Here is a 25,319-nt window from a genome sequence, read left to right as displayed (position 1 = left end):
AACAGAGAAAAAATAGACCTAAATGGAAAGTGATATCAGATTCATGATTATAAAAATAAAACCAAAACTAGTGACCATTTATCTTTTCCCAGCACTTTTTAACACAATGTTCCACACACACTTTCCACCTCCGACACTTTCTGTTAATGATGTTGCACTAAACTTCCTTATTGAATAGATTTTTTCAAGCTCATCAATGCACAAACGTAAACAGCTTTGGTGAGGCCTCATGAAATCCACATTTTCACATGTACTTCAACAGAGAACTTCTCTTTGCTTCAGTTGAGCAAATCCAAACAGGGCATCTAAATGCATTCAGGAGAGCTCTCATTTCTCCAGCTCATCTGCTGGCTGTATGCTCTGCTGAAGAGGCATGGCTCAGACCTGGCAGAGAAGCGTCAATTACAAGGATCACAGTTAGGCTTGTTTATCTTTGTAGCAGCCAGCCTCTTTCTGGACTCCTCAAACCATGCCTCATCTGAGATAAGTGTCAGAATTTAGATCTCTTCACTTGTATAGGAAGTGCTGTGAACCAAATTTCAGACACTGAAACAAAACTTTGCTTAAATCAATTCATCTTTATAACAGTAAATGTACAGTGTTTACAGGGAAACATCTCAATTTTAAATGTAAGTTAATGAGACTTAATATATTTTTAATAATAAAAGCTAGACAACAGAAGCTGTTCTTGGATGGTTTAGTTAGTATTTCAAATTGCTTTTTTTTAGAACATTCATTCATTGTCTGTAACCGCTTATCAAGTTCAGGGTTGCGTTGGGTCCAGAGCCTACCTGGAATCATACCTACAGACACTTTTTTTTGAGTAGCCATTCCACCTACCACTGTGCTTCCCCGGCAATAACTTCATTCATTCATTCAGGGTCACGGTGTGTCCACTCCAGAGCCTACCTGGAATCATTGGGCGCAAGGTGGGAATATACCCTAAAGAGGGCGCCAGTCCTTCACAGGACAACACACACAAACACCTACAGACACTTTTGAGTTGCCAATCCACCTACCAACGTGTGTTTTTGGACCGTGGGGGGAAACCGGAGCACCCAGAGGAAACCCACGCAGATACAGGGAGAACACACCAAACTCCTCACAGACTGTCACCCAGAACGGGACTCGAACCCACAACCTCCAGGTCCCTGGAGCTGTGTGACTGTGACACTACCTGCTGCACCACTGTGCTTCCCTGCCAATAACTTAATAAATTAATTACATCCTGTAGTGATCAAGTATTTACCATGACCTGATAAGTAATCTGGTTTGAAATGTAATCATCAATTTTCAAATGCAAGGCATTGAATGTTCTAATATTATTATAACCTTCTTAATTATATGGGCTCATTAACACCATCATTAATCGTTAATCATTATGGACAAATTAAAGCTTATGAACTTATAGAATAACAGCTACATGTTAGAATTATTAAAAATGTATAAACAACCCATCTGGCTGAATAATGTGTAAACACAAACAAATGAAAACAATGATTTGAAAGGTAAATCTTTGTTGTTATTTTGGTAATTAACATTAGTCATTGATAAGTACATATTGCATGGTGTATCACAGCTGCAGTGATCGCAATGTTAGTACACTGTTCATGCTCTGCAGGCCTAATTTACATGTGATATTCTTGTTTCAGATAAGACAGCATATATGCATACATAAATGGTAAGTATATAGTTTTGCTACCCAGTGAAGAAAAATGTTACCTTCCATTGCCCTATTTTTAATATAAAGCTGCACTGATCATGTACTCTAGTGGAAGTATAGAACCAGATGTAAATTTACATTGAATCTCATATTAGAAGTGATCACTCTCTGCCCTAATGTTAACCACACAATGGAACAATAATGTCTAAAATATTCAGGAGGAGATTTAGCAGAGTTAAAGTAAACAGTCTCCAGGATGCCTGGTGTATTTGTGTTATTGTGTTTTGTGCTGGCTTGTACATACCAGGGCTGGACGGCACATTCAGCAGAGCCTTATGGGCTTCTTTTCCTTGGAAACACTGTTTCTTTATTCTCCCTGTGCCAAATTTCTGGAACTTAGGTCATGGCAAAACTGACTATTGAATGTGAACTTCTGTGAATTACTAAACACACACACACACACACACACACACACCATTACAAGTATCCTGTGGCAGTTCTCAAGGGTTTTTAAACAGACAGGCCAAATAATCACATGTCGTTCTCTAATGCATCAAGGTAATTTAATTCCACTTTTAAGCCAATGTTTCTTTAAAGGTCTCTGAAACTACCACAGACTCACGTGTTTGAATAAATGACTGCCAAAAAGACAAAGAATAAATATTGTAAGCAACTATTACATGTTACAGGAGCGAAAAATTCTCAGCAAGAAAAATAAATTCCTGGTTTTCTGAAGATTTGTGTCTCTAATGTTGAGTTTCAGCTCACAGCTCAAAAACCGCTGCAGGCACATGGCTTTTGTTTACCAAGGTTACAACCTTTGCTCCTATGTGGAGGCCTACAAGAAAGGTCCTAGAAAAACAACACTGGCCGTAAGTTAAATTTGCCATCGTGTCTGTTGCCAAGGCTCTGGAGGTGGCATGCTTTGAAAGTGCAAGCAACACCAGCACAAATGCTGTTTCCCTATTATTACGAATTTCACACGAGGAAAGAAGATCAAGCTGAGACTGATTTAGACACCTCAGGTTTAAAAGGAACTTATTAACTTTAGTAGCAGAATGTCCTGCAAATTCACAAAAAAAATATGTTTTGTGCTTTTGTTGTGTTTGAATATTTCAATACTTATTCATTGAAATACAAGAGGTAAAAAGATGTCAAATAAAGTGTAGTGTAAAGGAGCTTCTGTATATAGAGACTATACATATATAAAGTTTGCAGATGTGGCCCAATTGTTAAAGAAGAAGGCTTAGGACTGAAAAGTTGTTGGTTCGATTCCCATGAGCGGCAGGAAAATTGGAGGCGGTGGGAGTGAAGGGACACTCAGCACTGTCCTTCTCCCTCAATCTATGACTGAAGAGGCCTTGAGCAAGACACCAAACCCACAACTGCTCTCCAGGTGATGGAGATGGCTGCCTGCTGCTCTGGGTGTGTGTTCACAGCCCTTAGTGCAATGGGAAGACACATTATAATTGCACATTTTTAAAGAGACAGCCATGTGGACACTTATGTTAAGTTGTACACGCACAGCTTCCATAATCACCATAGACAAGCATGAAATTGAATGCTCTAGAGCAGGTTCACATGATCTTAAGCTTACCATGCCCAATATCATGCATCATTTAGAAGATTATAAAGGCATCCATGCAAAATCTTTGGGTGTTTTGAAGTGGATTTTGTGATGCAAAATTATCATCCATCAAAACTACACCACTGTAATGTTCTTATGGTTGAATGCCATCATATCCTCATAGAAATTCCCCTGCCTGCAGCCTAAAGGAAAACATAGTAGATATCAATACCCTTGATTTCAGAATGTTGGACAACCAGGTGTCCACAAACATTTGGCTCTATTATATGAAATGATACTATGAGTGGTAATAATATTTTTTCTTTATTAGAAAAGTATATAATATATTTTTATTAATATGGTAAAGAGATTGTCCTGTATGTTTAAAGGTCTTTTTCACAGATGTGTATCATGAGTAATAAAAAATGTTTAAAGGGACACTAGGTAAGATTTAGTATTTGTGCTCTTTGCCCCCCCACCCCCCCCCCCCCCACCCCCATACAGTTGTACAGTTGCAGAATTGCAGATTGTAAATCACTTTTACAGCACTGTCCTGAAAGCAAGGGGAAAGGTGGAAGGGATGTGAGGTGGTTTCCTACCCTCCTCCAAAAGATACATAGTGCTGTTTCTTTAGTGCTGAGCCCAAAGTAGCAACAACAGAGGCTTTATTCACCCTCTTAAAAGTCAGTGGAGCATTGCAATGATTTTAAAGCTAAACTTTTAAGGTAAAATACTACATAGTGTTCCTTTTAGACAATTTTAAATGCAATTTAAAGACACCCCTCCAAGACAGTCTAAATAGGGTGGATTCAGACAGCCATGGTTTTACACATAATAAGTTTAATGCTGGGGACTCACTGTCTACGTGAAGGCAAAGTTGTAATGTTTTTCATCTATGCCACTCAAAAAATAAGTACATTATTTATTTATTAATTTATTTACTTTTTTTTTTTTTTGGTGGGAGGGCAATTAATCAAAGACCAGATGCTGACTTTGAAGCCCACTTCCAGAAACACATGTTATGAGGGGGAAACGGATGAAACTTTAAGTGCCATTTAAATGGAGATAATAAATAAAAAAAGAAATAAATAATCTGCACATTCACTTGCCTCTTTCCTTTCATCAGTTTTTTTTTCTAATGAAATATGCGTTTGACCACTTTATTCACTCTATACCCAGCACTGTGATAAAAACTAAGAACATGTTGAAGAAATTATGACTCATATTTAATGAAAACAATGCGAAGCATGCTGAAGTAACAGAACACAGAATGAATCTCTGTGTTGCGTTTGTAACAGATAGGTGTCTGCAAACTTTACTGAAATATGTGTATTTCCTATCCATTGGGATTGGTTTTGCTGAAAGGAGCAGTGGGGAAAGGTCTGTAACTTGTCCCTCCCCTCAGCTCAGCACTACTCACGGGGGTCTTAGCTCTGTGGCTCAGAAGAAGCTGCAGGCTAAAGTGGAACTTTTCCTGCTGGATGGAGAATCTCGAGGTAGGAGTATTTTTTTTTTTCGCGCCGCTTGCATTTTTTTCGCGCCTTTTTGCCTAACTCGCATATCAGACAAGTGGCTAAACTTGTTGTTTGACAATGTATTCACAATACGGTGGGAGTTTCATCCCTTGTTTAGACATGTTGCTATAATACTGACACAAAATGTAACACTGGAATTTTAAGGATTATAAAGGTTGACAGTGGAAACATATGCTTATTAATAATAGTTCTGTAATTTACTAACCTTAATGCCATTAATTGTGGTTTATTTTGATGGCAATGATATTTAAAATTTGTAATCGTTTTCTTGTTCAACTCTCCCTGGTCTATGATGAAAAATAAATAAAAAGTACCAGTTCAAGTGCTATCATTTTGCAGGTTGTATGCCTAATCCTTTTGGAGGAAATGTTTTACTGTCCAGACATCGAAACATTAGGGTTAATCTATGCTTAGGAAACCCTCTAAGTGTTTTCCTTCATCTGCAGCTAGCATCTGAGGCTTCAGATCCTTAGGGCTTGAAAGCTCTCCAAAGCAAACAGAACCTGTACTCCACATGGTTCCTTAGGCAGAGCCATCAGTGCAAAGGCAATTTTGACAAAAACTGGAGAAAAGCGAAGGAAAGAAAGTTAATTTTTATAGTTAATAGTTAATTTTGCCATTTTTAATAAAAATAAATAACTTATTTTTATATTTTTATTTACTCCATCTACCACTATGTAGGGTATAAAAAATCTGTACTGCGGTTGAATGACTTTGTATATCATACTATTTTTAAACATAAAAAACACCTAATCAACAATAACCTGACTGGAGTGAGAGATCCTGATTTTCTCAGTGCAGTTAGCAAAAACCATCTGGAGTTACAAGTCTGAAAGTAAGGGGCATGGGCCCCAAAGACCTTCTCTCATTATTGTGTTCCAGTGGCTGAAGTGCACTATAGGGGAAATAACTTTTCAAATAAAATTGCAGAAGCAAAGAAATGCTTTATATGAATATAAGCCATGTGTAATAATAAGTCAACCTGCAAATCTGCTGATACTGTACTAGTATTCATGTATGATAGGGAAAGTGTATTGCAGCACAAACAAGAACCACCCTAATAGAATCTCATATAGTGGTGATAAATACACTCCCACACCATGCATTGATCTTAATGATTATGGGGAAATAATATTAGGATAGAACAGCTTTGTGGTTTTAAGATATGGGATGGACTTAAGAGGCAGAATTTTAGTATGAAGCCAGATGTTGGCTTTCAATCCATTACTTTGGGCAGGCTGAAAAAGCTCAACAGGAAATCTGCTGTGCACTCCCTAACTTGCCTCTCTCATTCTTTTCTCCTTCCATGCCTCTCTCACTCTTTTCAGCTAGATTCAGCTGTCAGTTCATGAGACGAAAGGAGACCTTTTGTCAGGTACTTAAAGACTACAGAAAGTGGTGTCAGCTGCACTGAACTCAGTAAACATTTACATGCAAACAACTGGCAGCCCACTTGTTGGAATGGAGCTGTTGAAGTTGCTGCTTTTGCTTTGTGTGAGTGGCTGTATGTGTCAGAGAGACTGCACTGGAGTGGTTTGCCCTGTTCTTCAGAACTGCATTGAAGAAGTTTTAGAAGACGGTGCCTGTTGTGCCTCTTGCATCCAAATTGGCTGCACGTGTGAAGGCTACCAGTTCTATGACTGTCTTAACAAAGGCTTCAGAAATGGTCGGGTGCCTGAAGGAAAATCTTATTTTGTGGATTTTGGAAGTACAGAATGCTCTTGCCCAAAGGGAGGTGGAAGGATCAGTTGCCATTTTATTCCATGTCCTGAGCTTCCAGCAAATTGCATAGAGGAGTCAGAGCCTGTGGATGGATGTATTCAGTGTGAACGTATCGGGTGTGTGTATAAGGAGCTAAAGTATGAAGCTGGGCATACTTTCCAAATGGATCCCTGCCAAGTCTGCCACTGCCCCACTGATGGCGGGAAATTAATGTGTTACCCGATCCCAGACTGTGATCCAAGGAAAGTCCACAAACCCATGCTTGTAACTTCCACTGAGGGGAATCCATCATGGAGACGTCAAAATGACCCAGTTCGACACATCTTAACCCAAGACTCGAGGAGTTCCTTCTCCAAACCCCTTCTGGTATCTCACGGTGAAAGTCTTCCACCTTTTAAGTTGAACCCACATGGAAGCCACATGGTGGAAGAAGAAGAAGAAGAGGTGGAGGAGGAAGACTATGACTACACTACCACAGATTCCTCAAAGCCTTCTGAGCATGACTTTGTGCCTCCTACAGAGTCATCCATTATCTCAGTTTCGTATCCAGAAAATGTTATGCCCCATCAGGTTGTCCACGGGGGAGGCAAACAGGAGCTTAAGGGGAGGTTTGGCTTTCATGAAGCAATCACTCATAGACCATGGTTTCCTAAAGAGAGGACAGAGGTACACTTCGCTCTTCATAAAGACAGCTCCAAAAAAGACACATTGAGCATATCTAAAGATGAGACTGAAAGGGTTGGATTTGACAGTCCTAAAAATAGTGCAGACAAAGACAGATTACCTGTCTTCAGAGACCCCACATTTGAGGAACAGTTCTCTATTGACAGAGACATCTCGGAAAGACAAAGTCTGGGCCTTTATAAAGAAAATGGTAATGAAAGTGCACATGATGAAAGCATTACAGACAGTGAAGGGCTTGCTGCTCTGGCAGAAAGCAAATATCCTGTGGTGTTTGACTTGTATGAGGACCCCACATACAGTGAAACTGTAACTGACTCTCCAGCGACTGTAGATCAAACTACACATCAAGTACAGGCAACTGAGACCACAACAACATGGCAAACTACCAGAAACACTGTTTCCGATTATTATAGTCAGGCACCTACAACAGAATCTAGAGAGCATTACAGCACACAAATGGAAGAAGATGTCACAGACGAGGACAGAATTGAGGAAGCAGTAAATATACATAATGTCACAGATAGTGACAGAAGATATGGGACTCATGGAATACAGGGCAAACAGGAAGAAAACACAGTTAGCAACTTGGAAAATAAGGAAAGCATGCTTACATCCACATATCCAACATCTAAAATGCCCGTGAATGAGTATAGAACTAAACTGGAGAGCTCTACAATCCCCCCTGTGAGATTTAGCCCAACTACCCAGCATCCCATTAGAGAGCAAGTAGATGAGGGACAGTCAGCTACCAAAGAAAGTCTTTTCGACTTTAGGGAAGAAGCAGGAGAAGAGGAGGAGAGGGAAGAAAGAGAAAACATCGTAAGCTTCTTCCCTAAGGCTCATGAGGGTGAGTAAACAAGTGCTTTCTTTTCATTTTAATCACTGTGCAAAATGCACAAGTGGCTGTGTATTGTCAAGTGCTTGAGAATTTAATTAATACCCTTTTGATTGAGAGTCGACGTCGACCAGGTACAACACACTGCTATTCAGCTTAATTAGCAAATTAGCAAGGAACAACTGATGTCTGCAGCTGTTCATAGACAATGGTGTGGCACAGACATTGAACATGGTGTTGTATGACAAAACTAAACAAAAGGGCCTCTCTCCTGAAGCCAACAGAGACTTGTTTTCACAGCTTGCATGGCAGCTCAGCTATTAAACCGTTTCCGCGATTCCACGCCGCTTATGAACACAATTTGCTTTCATGCTTGTCTTCAGCACGTTAGCGGCTCTAGCGCTTTCTAGTCACTGGAAATGTGAGAGCTAGTGTAAATATTCAACATGTGGGTGGGGGAGCGGGCTGTCTGTAGCACCAAAGCCAAACACTCCCGCTGAGTACATCCTCTCCACTCAGCATCACACAAGTTAACACAATATTTCACACACAACAACACCCTGTGTCACTTAGCGAGCTCAAACAATTTATTAGTGCAGGATGCTAATGGTTGTAAGCACATCACTGCTTTGGAAGGTGGCTTCTGGATTAATTTAAAGGTATAAATCTTGATGTTCACACCTGGCAAGGACTATACTAACCGTGGAAAATCGAATAAACTCTAATTTCAGTAAAAAGTTCAAAGTTTTGTAATGAATTACACTTCTGTTTTCATGTTTAATCTCCTCAGAAATGCATAGCATAGCATAGCATAGTCTGGTATTGACGGTGCTTTCAAAAATGCATTAATCTAATGATTCATCCGTCTTTTGTTTGCCACATTTTAATTACTATTTGACATTCCCCCCAACTCCGACACAGCTCTTTCATTATTTAAGCATTATCGCTGTGCAGTCATCTATCTCCTTTGACTGAAAAGGTCAGTTAATTGTGTGCTGAGGTCCTAAAGGATTGAACTAAACAGTATTCCTTCCTCACTGAACACCTGGCATTAGTAGACTTAGTTGCCACAAACATTTGTTAAGATCACCTTTGAGTTCTCCAGGGCAGTGCATTCAAAGATTGGCTTTGTACACTTTTACTCATTAAGATCTAGCCCCAGACTGGTTGCATTTCAGGCATAAGCAGAAGTATCAGTATTTGTAATTGGAATTTCTGTGCATTATTGTTTTCAGTCACTATAATGAGAAGCACCATGTTCCTTTATTGCCAGCCTTTATTGTTCCAGGAACATATATAGGGTTTTGCGAGGCAATTGTATCATTATTGGCATATTATTACTTATTGTTTCACCAGAGGCCAGCGCAGTGTACATGCAAATACTTACCTTGTTTTACATATCAGATTAAAGTGACTTTATAGATGGTTTAAACGTGTTAATATAAATATTCAGAAGGCATGCTTATGTTCATTGGTCATTTTGGATATTAAAGAAATGCACTGAATTTATGGTAGATATAATGTAGATTTGTAGACATCACAACCTCTGATTTACTATAAGTAAGTTTCTCTACAATTACCATTCTGACAAAAGATATATCAGTCATTTGAAAAATAAGAAGCAAAACATTTTTTTATTTGGGCTTTAAATGGTTAAATGCTGATAAATATTCTTTTTTTTTTTATGTTTTTTAAATATGGATGGAGGTCTGTGTTGAGAAGATTTTTCTGCCTACAGGACATAGTTCATATTCAACAAGATAAGCAGAGGAATTAGTTATCTTGTCCTGTGCCAGCTGGCGACTCTTCAACATAAACAGCTTTCTCAAAATAGAAACACTTGAGGTTTTGACAGGTAACTTCACCACCTCTCATATGTCAGATACCAGGGAGCAGGGAAAGCTTCTTCATGCTGATAACACACGTTCCTTAGCCTAGCTTGGGCCTTTATATTTTAAGCATTTATGGTAAATAGAAGCACGTCTTGAATTTGAGCTGCTTTGTTTCTTATATTTGTAGTGAAAAATTTGGGTTGAAATGTCCAAATTTTGGCGCACTTCGAGAATCTTGTATGATAACCTTGGCTACACACACACACACGACACAGGCTGCTGTTGGTGGACTATTCTCAATCCAGTTACACCGAGGGCTTTAAAAACTTTAGCAGCCCCGCTGTGTCTGATCTACTCATAACAACACAACACATAGAAATACATAACCTCCACGTTAGTGTCATTGCAGCATTGAGAATTATCTACCACCCAAATTATACCTGTTCTGTGGGGGTCCTGACCACTGAAGAGCAGGGGATAATAAAGTATGCAGAAACATGAGAAACATGGTCTACAGTCTGTAATTGTAGAACTACATAGTGCTTCTCTATGGTCAGTGGAACTGAGAGAATGGACAATGAGGACATATAGAAGGTAGGGTATGCGTGCATATGATAGAAATGTGATAGAATGTCCATGGCTGCCTCAGACAACTCAGACAAGGCTTGAGAGCCAAGCCCGAGGAAGTAATTTCAAATTAATAGCACATGATGAAATGATATAACATATGTGAGAGCTTGTGTCTGTCCTTTGATGTATTTTACAGACGTGTCATAACTGTAACTTTGATGATATGTCAGCTCGATTCCTAGAGCCAAGTCAACCCTGGAAAAAAAAGACCTTGAAGTCGTTTTTGTCATGTCCAGAGGCCATTCAAATTTAGCCAATGGTGACAGACAAACCTACAGTTTGGGACAAATTGTTGAGGATTGGCTGTGTTCCCGGTATTTGTGCTTGGCATAACAAACTGCAATAAGTGTTTTTTTTTTTAGACTGTGCTTGGCAGTATTTTATTTTTTACTGGTGTATGAGTTTTTCATAACAGAATTACATTAAAACTGTAATATTCTATATGTAATTATGGAAAAAATACATATCAAATTTTATAAACGCTAATCTATACACTTTCAGAAAATAAGATATGGTAGGTATATTATAGTCTTTTATATCTATGTTTTTATATGTTTTAAATGTTTATATGTTTTAAATGTATTTTACACAGTTCTGATAATGAAATATTGCAGATATCCCCCTCTCCTTCTGGAGAAGAGAATGTAATATAACTTTAGGGAACACAACTGGACTTTAACACCACTGTTGTACCTTCAAATTTACATTACACTGCTTCTACATTTAGCAAAATCTACCTTTTTTCTGCACTGTATATTCTGTTTTAAATAACAAAATGTATCTCCATTCTGTGATTGGGTCACTTCAGCTCTCATCCTGGGCTCTGCTTACTGTTAAACTCTTATAGAGTCATTTCTTTGGACTGGTTTTCCACATTTTATACCTGTGGATTATTATTATTATTATATTTTTTTGGTTCTGTTCTGCTGACCGAGCTCTGAGCCATTCTTTATTTCTGTTGTGTGTGTTTTGTTTTATCTTAATAATGGTTTGTGTGTGTGTGTATGTGTTGGTGCATGTGTCTCTGTTTTGTTAATTTTCTGCATTTTTGACTATGAATTTATATTCACTGTTGCTTTCTGCTTGTGCTTGTGTTTGTGATACTCTGCTGTTATGAGCATGAGTATCGGTCTTCCACTTATACAATAGTAACTTCAATAGTACCCTGCCATAGCAGTCCATTCATTGCTAAATTTTAGACTGTGTGAAGAAATTAAGTTTAGAAAAAAGGAAAATGCCTCATGGAAAATGGATTAATTTACTCTATTGTAGCTGACCAATACTGATACTGTGAGATATCTGTGAGACACTGTGATAATGTATATATATTATTGAATGTCATTAGTAACTTATTTAGTTCTGGTAGTTTTTTTCTCTATGTTCCCACTCACTGTAGTATACTTTCTATCTGCAGTCAATTTGCAATGCCACTGCTTCTTCCCCACAGACAGATAATGCAAGTCATTAAAAGCCCACTCACACTCCACATCTAAAAAGAGTGAATAGAGAGCCCGGAATACAAAGATAATGATGAGAGGGGCTGTTAAGGGGAGTTTATTTATTTTTCCAAGGCTTAGTATAGAAAGTGAATAGTTGCATTTAAGCAGGTGTTAGGTATTCAGGTGAACCACCAAATTTGTTTGCCTCAGGCAACAAGGATGTGTAGCTTTCCCTGATTCACTATTCACTGGCCATTTGATGAAAAGGCTTATGTGAACAGTATTTTTTTTCCTTCCTGCATACCCAGTCCTACTTTAAAATATGTCTTTGATGAATTTTGATTTCCCAGACTTTGATCTACAATAATATGTATACCCTAGACAGTGTTTTTTTTTTCAAGAAGCACTTACAGGCTTGTATTAACAACGTATGACTGACACTGTTGACTGGAGATTTTAAGCTTCTATGCTAGGCACAGAATGGAAGTGCAGTAAATGTTGACTCCTTTTATTAGATCTGAAGCAAGGCAGGATTTACTCAAGCTGGAACTGGATACTGCTTGATTGTAGTACATCACTGAGTATGAGAGATTTCCTTGATGAATAACTCCTTATGGAAGTTGGCTTAAACCATATGGAAACTGTAGCAATAGATCAGTGTAACGCATGTTTTCTGTGTCTCTGGGAGGATATATTCACAGTTGGAGAACTGACCTAGAGGACGATGTACAGAGAAACAAATTAACTAAACCATGGTCTGTGCCAAATTGTGAATTTTTTTTTTTTTGGAGCACAACACTTCAGCTGGCCACACACAAACAGGCCAAAAAATAACAATAGGTGTATATATATATGGGTTGCTGGATCTGGAGTCATGGTGCCCCACCTTTGGGAGCTGCCAGTATGACTTCTGTAATCCAGAACTCATCATCCAACCGGAACATGATCTTACTAATGCCATCAACATGAAATCATAGAAATGTTCCCTGTGACTTCCCAGAACATTTGAAGTGTTAAAGAGAACAAACCAGCCTTAATTTCTGATGACACTGTGAATGAACCACTGTGCGGAATGTTTTGACTTTAATGTAGATTAAAGAGACTAAAGTAGGAACAGAACGAAAAGCGATATTTTAATTTAAAGCTCAGCCGTGGTGCAGTTTAAAGGGTGGTATTTAAGAATGTAGTCAGGGTACTGAGTGTATACAACCATAGCCAATGTTTCAGTTTAGCTCTTGGCTTGTGGTGAATACTGCAGTAATAAACACAATTTGTCCTCGAGTGTTTTTCTTTTTGCTCTTAGTCTAGGCTGCAGTAGTGTTGGATTTCTGTTGTTGTTGGATGGTCTTGGATGGGACACTCAATACTGATCTCACCTCCTTGTTGACAAGGGTGGGAAAGAGAATTTAGTAGAGACTTTGTCATCTCCCCTGATGCCGCAATGCATTGCATCAGAACGCTGAGAAGTTTAGTGATGTTTTGACCTGGTACGTTAGCAATTGTATTCCTTGTCAGAAATGTGAAGATAATTATTTATTCTAAATGTTTTTAAATACAAATGAGCCTGAAGTTTTTGGCCAGTTTCTAATAACTTATAAAAGACTAAGCAAGTTTATTATAAGAAAAAACATGTTTTACAGTAACATTCATAGCTTGGGAATAAGGCCTAAAGTCCCCACATCTTATAAGGGAAATAACTGTAATGGCAGAACTTATAAAAGGGAATGTACTACATGGGTATGGTTTTGGACAATGTCCCATATGATTTTTAAGTTACTTAATAGGTAGTTGAGGGCGGCACGGTGGCGCAGCAGGTATTGTTGCAGTCACACAGCTCCAGGGGCCTGGAGGTTGTGGGTTCGATTCCCGCTCCGGGTCTGTGAAGAGTTGCTGTGTTCTCCCTGTGTCCGCGTGGGTTTCCTCTGGATGCTCCGGTTTCCTCCCACAGTCCAAAAACACACGTTGGTAGGTGGATTGGCGACTCAAAATTGTCCGTAGGGGTGAGTGTGTGAGTGAATGTGTGTGTGTCTGTGTTGCCCTGTGAAGGACTGGTGCCCCCTCCAGGGTGTATTCCCGCCTTGTGCCCAAAGATTCCAGGTAGGTTCTGGACCCACTGCGACCCTGAACTGGATAAGCAGTTACAGATAATGAATGAATGAATAATAGGTAGTTTTTCCTTTAATTTCTGTAAGCTACATGATGTGTGTGCAGAATTTATGATCAGTTCCTAGAGTGGGTGCACTTTCAGGTAACTGAATTCTACAAATATTTGGATTCCTAGTGTATGTGACCAGTAAAGAAACTGACCAGTAAAGCTAACACAACTTTATTATTATTAAGTTCTTCTCAGAAAAAGTCCCCAACTTTGTAGAACCAAAATTATCATAAAAGTTTGCAGCTGTACATAAGTGGTCTGTCAAGCTCACAGCATGAAGCTCTTATCCCAGGCATACTCACATGTCACAATGTGACAACTTACATGAAGGACATTTGTAAGTTCAAAAAGTGAGTGTAAAAGTTCTAAGCCACGTGGGTCAAAGCCAAAGCAAGGCGTCCTCTCTGACACAATGCCAAAACAAAGAGAGAGGGGCTGGGAGGGTGGGTTCCAGAGGTTTCACCATTTCATTTGAAGTCACTGTGACAAAACATCATTTTGGATGATGGATGAGAGGATGGGATTATTGCTGTTTCAAGCCGTCTGTGTAACCATCTCCCCTCCTCTCTCCTTTGGAGCCACAGCAATTCTTCCATCTCCATGGACTCTTGACTATAATTATGAATACCATTGCCACAATCAAGGACATATAGTCAAGATCCTCCCGGTTTCCCTTTTAAAAACAGAGAAGATATTTATGAATGTAATTATTTATTATGTTACATTTGTTCCATGAGGAACGAGGAATAACCAAAATGCTTTGTAGTCTCTGAATGAGCCAGTTTATGCTCTAAGAATTACCTGTACATAAGGGCAGCTATGTTTTAGCAAATTTAAGACAGTTAGGTGTCAAGATAATGACTGTTTCATAAAGTAAAAAGAATAATTGGGCACAAAGTTTGTTTGGATTTTTAAATCTGACATTGCAAAGGTTTGCCAACTCTTGGTCAAATTACATTTTTTGTTGTTGATTTTGTAAGTGAAATTAAGCACAAATTAGAGGGCATTTAACCTATTGATTTAAAACATAATGTGGCCTGGGCATGGGTTATATATTACTTTTTATTTTATTAATTTTTATACTTTAGTTTATTAAAGGAGACATGTAAACATCTTTCTCACTAGGGAACACAGTTTTTTGGGTCTTTGTAAAACCAGTTCAGGTTTGCGATGGGTCCGGAGCCTACCCAGAATCACTGGGCTCAAGGTGGGAACACTCCCTGAAGGGGGCGCCAGGGTGACACACACTCACATTCACTCATACACTCACACCTATGGACAGTTTTTGAGTAGCCAATCCACCTGTGTTTTTGGACCGTGGGAGGAATCTGGAGCATCTGGAGGAAACCCACACAGACAAGGGGAGAAGACACCAAACTCCTCACAGGCAGTCACTCGGAGCGGGACTTGAACCCATGCATTGGACTGGCTACATGCCTTTACAGCAATGTTCCAATATCTGGGAGAAACACTCCCACAAGAGTACAAGATGCTGCAAAGATGAACCGATTTACATTCAGTCATTTACTCATTCATTAAATCATTGTATGTAACTGTTTATCAAGTTCAGGGTCACAGAGGCTCTGGAGCCTACCCAGAATCACTGGGTGCAAGGCGGGAACACACCCTGAAGGGGGCGCCAGGGTGTCACACATTCACTCATATGACATTCATCTATGGACACTTTTTGAGTAGCCAAACCACCTGTGTTTTTGGACTGTGGGAGGAAACCCACGCAGACAAGGGGAGAACACACCAAACTCCTCACAGGCAGTCACCCGGAGCGGGACTTGAACCCATGCATTGGATTGGCTACATGCCTTTACAGCAATGTTCCAATATCTGGGAGAAACACTCCCACAAGAGTACAAGATGCTGCAAAGATGAACCGATTTTCCATTAATTCATTCATTCATTCATTTTATGTAACTGCTTATCAAGTTCAGGGTCACAGAGGCTCTGGAGCCTACCCAGAATCACTGGGTGCAAGGCAGGAACACACCCTGGATGGGGAGCTTAAACCCACAACCTCAGAACCCTGGAGCTGTGTGACAGTGGGTAGCACCATCTTGGCACATACTAGCAATTAATCTAATTAATTTCAAACACATGTTGTATGAGATGATGTCCACAAAATTTTAGCCATATACTCTAGATAAGTTTGTTCACCAGAGGAACAAACTTAGAAAACCATGGTGCTGGTCCAAAGCTGCATTACATTTACCTTGTCGGATGTCTGAGCTTGAAATGACGTCACACCACAGGTTAAACATTCAGAAAACCAAGTTTTTCATTATAAGCTTATTTCCGGTTAATATTTTTAGTGATACCAATTGATAAAAGCACATTCTGCAATGTTTTCCAAATCCCATGGAAACATGTCCACATACAGAAGTTGGATGGTACTGTGTGTACAACTGATGAGACACAAATTGATAAAAAGTGCTAATAAACTGTATGCTCCTACTGCTTTTAGAAACTGTGGAAGTGTGGGCAGCCATCTTGGATTCTGAATTCAGGGCTGGTAAGGCTCCCCCGACTTTCCAAGTAGGAAATCCGCCTTGTGCAGGGAGTCCAGCTGAAATTTCCTACTTGGAACTTGGAAAATCCCGACATCCGATTTCAAATGGAACGCAGTGTAAAGGTACATGCTGACACTAGATTTTGTAAAGTGCCTATTGGAAACTATCCCTCTGGGCACCACACATCTCCCACATTCCTCCTGCCTCAAGGTCTCCTTCTAAGAAACAATATCACATTCCTACTGTGGTGTGCAAACAAATCGACCAATCACACTCTTTGCTTGTGAACATGCAGCAAATTCTCTCTGATCAACACTTCAGACAAAGCCAAGGATAATATTGATCCTCTAACAGTGATTCTGGGTTTATGCCAATGTGAGTTAGCACTTTACCGTCCTTGAGAAATAACTGAAGAGCAGAAGTGGACCCTTTTTCTTCTCCCGAGACTCTGATACTTACACTTCTTTAGATGCACTAGTTGCAGTGGTGTTGCATGTGTATAATATTCATTCACATCCATCCTTTGGTAATAATACATGCACTTTCATTTTTTTCTTTCTTTTTTGTGTTGTTTTTTCTGTGTGCACAATTTATTTTGTATGCTTGTCTCTTTCTTTGTGATGTTTTTTTGGTCTGTCAAAAGCCAAAAGTTTGCTCACCCGTTTTTCCCCGTGAAATCAAGAGAAACTTTTGGTAGTTTGTCCTCCTTTGGTGCAATAGCAGCGTCTAATCTTCTGAGTGTAGAATTTATTCATTCATTGTCTGTAACTGCTTATCCAGTACAGGGTCGCGGTGGGTCCGGCGCCTACCCGTAATCACTGGGCACAAGGTGGAAACACACACAGTAGGGGGCGCCTGTACTTCGTAGGGTAACACACACTCACACATTTACACCTAGGACACTTCTGAGTTGTCAATCCACCTACGAATGTGTTTTTAGACCATGGGAGAAAACCGGGTGCTCTTGGAGGAGACCCACATGGACAGAGGGAGAACACACAATCTCCTCGCCAGTTATATCTAATCAAATCTAAATTCTAGTCTTAATTATGCCCAATGAATCATATATATTGTGATTGCTCTGGGGCTCAAGTTGCACATTTTCTGTGTAAGCAGCCTGATGAATCCTATTGTTCATTAAATCCCAAGGACCCACAAGACATTTTGTTAATCATGACTAATAAACCCAATCCCAATATCAGTGAAATTAATCAGTTTCTATATCCATGCATACTTGTTTGTGAAGATAGTCTTCTATGTAGCTCCATAGGTATAATTTGTAGTTGGAACGTTCTGATATAATGATAATAGTTTCTTCCCATGTTTCTTCCCCAGCATTTATACTTTTGTTAGTCCCCTTTCACCCTGTTATTCAATAGACAGGACCCCCACAGGATCACCACAGGGCATGTGTGGTGGATCATGTTCAGCACTGAAGTGACACTGATGTGGTGGTGGTGTGTTAATGCGTGTTGTGCTAATACAATGGGTCAGACAAAGCAGTGCTGCTAGAGTTTGTAAATATCTAGCAATGTCATTGCTAGGATGAGAACAATTCACCATCGAAAAATATCCAGCCAGCAGCATCCAGTGACCACTGACGAATAATAACATTATAGACCTTTACTTAACCAGCTTAAATCCAAAGAGAATTTTTTAAACTCCTTGTTAAGACCAAAGACACACCCTTGAGTGTTTGGTCGCATTGGAGTCCATTGGCTTATCTCGTAAGCTCAGTAGGATAAATAAGCATGCCGTCTACTTTCCTCCTTTTGTTCAGACCTCATTAAGAGTCATGGTAACCATTAGCAATGATGCTTGTTTACCCCTTGCTTTCCTTTATTACAGAATACTAAAGCTGTTTTTACTGTCGCACAGGGAAACCCAGTTGACTCTGATAAGGGTTTTTTGTTTTGGCCCCAAAATGTTGGGCGAGAAAGCTGTTTGTGAATCATGGTGGGAAATGTTCATCAGGCGCTATAGCTGCCATGAGGAATGCACTTTTCTCTCACAGCTGGCTGACTGCAGATGCTACATGGGCATTAATGAAAGTAATTAAGATAGCGATCTTCCACAAACATGAAACAATGGCACTCTTAGGGAAGAAATGTCTGTAACAGTTATTTAAGTGTGGGAATATGTTTAGACTAGAATGTTGAGCATGAAATTGACAGTCGGTTTGGAAGTAATTTACTGTATAGGCCAGGTTTTTCTATTTAAAATGACTGATGTAGAAACATTACATCTCAAATATGTAGATAAATAGTTCATATAAGTCTTTTAGTTAGGAGTGCTAAATGTGCATTTCTAGTGTCTATTATTTGTGGTGTGTGTGTGTGTGTGTGTGTGTGTATGTGTGAGAGAGAGAGAGAGAGAGAGAGAGAGAGGGAGAGTGTTTCTGTGTTTGACTTTTTTGGTGTTTAAATAGATATAAATGCCAACCTGGGAATCTAAATTGCAACCTCGATGGCAGTTTACACTCAAAGTATTTTTTAAATGTTTCTTTGGCAACAGATAAGCCACCATTTTAATCAACGTTTCAGTTCACGTATTCTACCATGTGTTTTACGTCCATTAAAATCCCACTGCCTTTTTTATGTGTGATCCATTACAATATCACGCTTCGTTTGTGACAGGGGTTGAGACTTAGATTAAGAACCAGTTTACTACAATGTTCAATTTTCATGCTATTAGTGGCAGGACCTGTATTGAACATTTTAGTGGTTTCATTAGTTTTTAATATATTGAAGGTAATGTAACAAGGTCAGATATCATGGATATAGATATTGTTTCATCATTTTTATTTAACTGATAAAGTACTGGGCAGCACGGTGGCACAGCAGGTAGAGTCGCTGTCACACAGCTCCTGGGACGTGGAGTTGTGGGTTTGAGTCCCGCTCTGGGTGACTGTCTGTGAGGAGGGTGTTGGTAGGTGGGTTGGATACTCACAAGTCATGCTGTGAAGGACTGGTGCCCCCTCCAGGGTGAGTTCCCGCCTTGCACCCAGTTAATCCAGGTAGGCTCTGGACTCACCGTAACCCTGAACTGGATAAGTGGTTACAGATAATGAATGAATGAATGATAAAGTACTTAATCCTGCTTATAAAACTACACTTTAAATGAACTTGTATGTGTCCTCTGAAAAGATGCATTACACATGCTGATTCATGTTACTTCAGCTAATGTAGACAGGCACATCATGGTTGCACAATATAAAGACAAACCTTGGTCACAAGTTAATTTTGTTTTGCCTTGTATGTAACATTGTATGAGGTTAATGTGGGTTATCATTGTGGTCAAAACTATAAATTATTGGGTCATATGAATGTCTTGATTGACCCAAAAGTCTTTTACCAGGATGCTCAAGCACCAATAGCTTTCAGTGATTGGTTAGAGACTTGTTTGCATTTGTGCACTTTGGTAATACTAAGCCTCTTTCATACATGCATAGTAACCCAGATATTTTCTGTAGTTTACCCAGAGTGTGTGTGAACACAAAGACTCGCAACTTTTGTCTTGGACTTTATTTTACTAGTGCCCTAGTACAAACTCAGTAAAGTTAAAGCAGGCCCATGTGTGGCCACTAATGTTCCAGAGTATGTCCTGCATAGGTCATGCATGCGCTGTGGAAATTTTGCCGCTTTGAGAAACTGTCTGACAGAAAATTTCCAGCTTTGCACTGCATGCGTGAAAGGACCACTCCGCAAATTCTCCAGACCTGATACTCAGGGGTTTCTCTGGAGTTCATATGTGAAAGGTGCTTCGATTTGAAGACTATGACCCAGTTCATACGTGGCATTAATATGCATCTTGGGTGAACTTATCACAAATGACTGACAAAATATTCACACCTGGTATTTAAATGTGTGTTTGATTGGATTTCTCATATCACTTTCACTGGATAAAACAGACATTTCACAATAAACACAATAACTCTGTGAGTATTTGTTGTAGAACGACCTGCTTTTCAAATATATACAGGTTAAGAGGAAATATATTTTAGATCATTGTGAGAGAAACATAAATAATTAGAGTCAGTATGGCTTGAAATGTTGTTAATAGGAAAAATCCCTGGCTGAGGTAGTGGTGAATGTAAGTGATGCTTATTTGTTGTCAGAGACACATGAAGACACTGCCATTTGCCATTCACACTACAAGAATAAATCACACTCAAATGTGGTTTGAGTAATCATATTACAGTGCATTCTAGAGAACGAGAACTAGGAGAAGGAAAAAGCCTCTTTAACTTTAAATGGATGTCGGTGTAAAAAGAGTTTATTTTATTTAATTTTTGGAGCATTTCTATTGGTCTTGAAATTTTCAGTTTGAAGGACAGAAGGGTTCAGATGATGTAGTATACAAAAAATCTACAAAAATGTAGAAACATGCTTTACTTGGAGAGTGATTATAGATTGAAAGCATTATAGACACCTGCCCACCAGGGTTTCTTCTGAAATCACGGGTGTTGTTCTGGGAAGGCTTTATACTAAATGTTGGAAAATTTCTGTGAGTATTTGATTGTATTCCACCAAAGCTGCATTAGTAGGACATTAATTCTAGATCATAAACACAACTCCAACTCATTTCAAACATATATGGACTGTTGCTCCAGTGTATGTATGTATGTATCTTTACACGTATATAGCGCCTTTCTAGACACCCAAGGACGCTTTACAATCCACACTGCTCAGAACGCTCAATCCACACACACACACTGGTGGCAGCTAAACGCGGCAGCCAAACGCGCACAGCGTACTCTCAACCGGGAACGACCGTCCACCTGGAGGACTGCATCAGGCACTAGGGTTTAACCCAGGACAGAGCGCCAATCCATATCTGGGCTCACACATACAGACATTCATTCACACACCAGGACAGTTATTAGAGAAGCCAATTCACCTACCCTCCATGTTTTTGGACTGTGGGAGGAAACCGGAGCCCCCGGAGGAAACCCACGCAGACACGGGGAGAACATGGAAACTCCACCCAGATGGGACTTGAACCCAAGATCCCAGCGCTGGGAGGCGAACGTGCTAACCACTAAGCCACCGTGCCACCCATGTTACACTCCTATTGCCTACACTTAGCATTGGGCATGGTGACCTTGGCCTCATGTGTAATCTATTTGACTGAGCAATGATTTCAAATTATTCAGCCCAGTTATCACATAGTCAGTACAGTACACCAGATTCTTGACAGGAGTCTGTGGGTTACCCTGATTAGTTCTGTCTCCATGTTTCTGCAGCCCTGTCTGCTTCATAGCTCACTCCAAAAGGTTTTGACTGGTGATCGTCCAAGAAGCCCAGCCAATGGCTTCATCTAAGGAGTTAGCAACACACTGATTGGTATGACAGACGGTGGCCAAAAAATGAAGCAGGAGATGATTGATTAAACATTTTTGATCGTTTGTCATGAAGGATGTGGTGTCCTTCTATTGGCAAAAACTTACAGTTAACGATGGTGATGTAGAGGGTAACTTTTTACAGAAGAAAAATCTGTCTGAAAAATGAGAATGTTGGCAGCTGTGTGTACAGACTGATGTTATCATGGTTTGTTTATTGAAGTTGTCTGAAGTATGCGAGGTCGTGTGTTTGGACTGGTGTATCCAAAAGGTTGTAGATTTCACTTCTAATTAATGATCTCAGGTACTCTGCATCTAATGGTGATTAGATTGACCAATAGAATGGGTTGCTATGTAGCCACACATGAGCCTGTGGTCATCATGCTAAGTGCCAAGAATCAGCTAAAGTCACTTCACCTCACCACAGTACCTTTGGGATGAATTAGAATAGTTTTGTGATCCAGTATCACTACCTTACCTCACTAATATATGGTGTGCTAAATGCTATCAAATTCTCATAGCAATGTTACAGTGTCAAGTTAGAAGACTTCCTGGAATGTTACTTCATTAGAAAGTGGCCACATTCCGTATAAATACCTTTGAAGAGGTTATAGGTAAGTTTGTGCCCACAAACCTTCAGATGTATGTGAAAATGATGTACAGACATTTTGACATTTTGATGGAGTGACAAAACCATATATTTTTATCAGCCAGCAGCCATTTTTGTTATTCCCAGCAAAAACTGGGACTATTTAAGGGTGAACTGAGAAAACTCAAATTTTCCGAACATGTATACTGAAGATTGATGTAGAAGCAGTGTCTTGAAATTTGCATATATGAGTCATTACTATGCAGCAATTTTACCAAGTAGCAGAGCAGAGTTAGACATTAAATGGAGCTGAGGCCTTGCTGTTGGGGGTCTTTAGTCAGAGGACAGTGTTGACATGTGTCTGCGAGTGATAGATTAGCAAATGCGTCTGGCCTGATGGCAGCCAGAGACTGGATGGAAACATGGGTCAGCGTGAGATTAGCCTTGCTGAAACAAAGAGACTCCACAATGTGTTAAAACAGCAGAAGCCTGTAAGTTCATTGTCTTGGGAAAAACTATTCTATATCTGTCTTAAAGCTGGGAGAACCATCAGAAAACAAGAGCTTTCAGCGTGCTTTCCCTGTTGGGTGTCATTCAAAGACAAATGACAGGATAGAATAAAGTGCAGGAACAGGAGGTAGAACATGTTCACATGTAGTCTGAACTTGTACAGTGAGAATTAAAGGGACCATCTACAATTGTGGTCAATGCTGTTGTCTCTGGTTTGTCTATGTTCCGAAGCACCGCAGCACTTAAGGTGGAACGTTTTTTTTGAGGGAAAATACGACTCTTGTTTGTATGTGGTGGAAGTTTAACTTGTCTGTAAGTTTTAGTCTGTATTTGAGCTATCACAGAAACTTATTTGTATCTCGATTTGTTCAGTTTTGTAGTACTTTTGGCAGTAAGCTGTCTCTGGAATTTAGAGATATTTCCAGCTTAAGTAATCTGAAACAGCACAAATAAGTCAATAATATCCACTTATGGAGCAGGAATAGGGCAACACCCTTGTCTCACTTTGTACTTTTCAATGTTTGGGGATCTCTCTCATCTAAAGAACCCCAGATGTCTTTTCACTGGCAGATGCCTTTTCAGATGCCCAGCATACTGGACAGAGACTATTTGTATTTATTTAGCCATTTATCGACACCGAAATTTTGTAAATATATTAGACAGTTTTCAAGCATGCAAAGAGAACTCAGAGTTGGTGGCAAGTGGTGAGGAATCATTTTCTGAATTTTATAAAAAGTGTTTTTGATTACAATTGTGAACTTTAACACCAATGGAAATAGAGCTAACAGCTTTTTCATCTGTAGTAAAACTGAAAAGAGATCCAACCATTAACATTTACTAGTTCAGTTATGAGACCTTGTTTATATGAATATAAGAACATATATGAATAAATTAATCCAGAAAGCCAAAGACTTCCACTGTGGACACATAAATAGGTGTTTTATCAATAGGTTTCCTTTGGAGCAGCCACATTTGAGCTTAAGGTCACAATTCTTAGTATGTGTTAGACAGATTTAAAGCCACCAAACATTTGGCTCTGGAGCAGTGTAACAGCTTTCTCTCAAGAGATGGAGTGCGTTCAGTAACTTTGAGAGGAGTTGAAGTGATTTTTATGATCCAAAATTAATCATTCAACATTTTCATTAATGTTCTTGTGACTGAATGCCAACAATGTTCCAACATCTAGTGTAAAACCTTCTCAGAATAGGGGTCTATATGCCTTTAAATTCAATCTAAAATGACTGGTATGTGGGTTAATTTCATCATTGTCATAGCTAGGATATTTTGAATATTCTTAATGGCCGCTTTATTAGAAACAGCTTGTGTTAGTCATTCTCTAATCCTTAATCCAGTGATTCTCAAACATTTTCAAATGAAATGGAATTCCGTGCCATGTACCATATCACCCCCAAAAATTGGTAAAAAACGAAAATATACAAGTATACAATTTTCTTATTCATTTAGGTAACATCAACTTCTATCTCTAAATCAGTAGCTTAACATTATAACACCAGATAGATTAACTTTAACAATGTTCAAAAATACAGGAAATTTACCTAATTAAGATTGGAGGAAGAACCAGGAGCGCACGTTATAGTGATAAGACTCATAGGTGGTACCTGTAGATTTATATTTAATAATTGGTAGTAAAAAGTTGTAGAGAGTAGCCGATTAATTGTTCAACAATAGATTGGCCATATTATTCAGTACACATACAGAGCAAGATAGATAGATAGATAGATTGATTGATTGATTTTATAGAATTATACCCAATATGTATAAAATAATATGGCATCTGACCTTACAAGCGTTAGAATGCAGGCAGGATAAAGCATAATAAAGACATGGGCTTTGTTCCCCTTTTTTAGAAGGTACAAATAGTTAGTGAATAAAAACTGTTTTTTAAATGATGTAGCTTTGCAGTGTCACAAATTATTTAAAAGTGTAAACACTAAAGTAGACTTCACTAAGCCACTCTTTATCCCACATTATTTCAGAGGAGTATAAAAATATCTTTAAATATCTACATTTATTTGTGTAATTGTGCCGATTTTAAACTAATGATAGGGTCATTTGAAGAGATTTATGAAAAATTATGTGAGTTGATTTGATTTACTATGTTCTCATTTCTAAATAATGAGTCATAATATTACCAACCAAATAAAAACCTTGCATTTATGGAAAACACAGAGAGGATCTCATGCATCAGTTAAGCTTCATCTTTCCTCTGTAGAGCAAGCTAATATAACAGCAACCTTAAGATATTGTTCCATTTCTTCTTCATTATTCTAATTT

General features: G+C 39.1%; 1 protein-coding gene across 1 annotated transcript; it reads left to right on the top strand.

The window, feature by feature from the left end:
• Positions 1-309: 309 nt before the first annotated feature.
• LOC136697292 (uncharacterized) lies at positions 310-16,717 on the top strand. The gene is made up of 5 exons (XM_066672325.1): positions 310-416; positions 2,427-2,535; positions 4,636-4,726; positions 6,186-8,018; positions 16,539-16,717. Exons 1-5 carry the CDS (start codon positions 310-312, stop codon positions 16,715-16,717), a joined length of 2,319 nt encoding a protein of 772 aa, XP_066528422.1.
• Positions 16,718-25,319: the final 8,602 nt, after the last annotated feature.

The sequence above is a fragment of the Hoplias malabaricus genome, chromosome 5 (assembly GCF_029633855.1).
Source record: "Hoplias malabaricus isolate fHopMal1 chromosome 5, fHopMal1.hap1, whole genome shotgun sequence".
NCBI lineage: Eukaryota > Metazoa > Chordata > Actinopteri > Characiformes > Erythrinidae > Hoplias > Hoplias malabaricus.
Note: the sequence above shows the minus strand (reverse complement) of the source record. Positions and strands in the feature narration are given on the sequence as shown.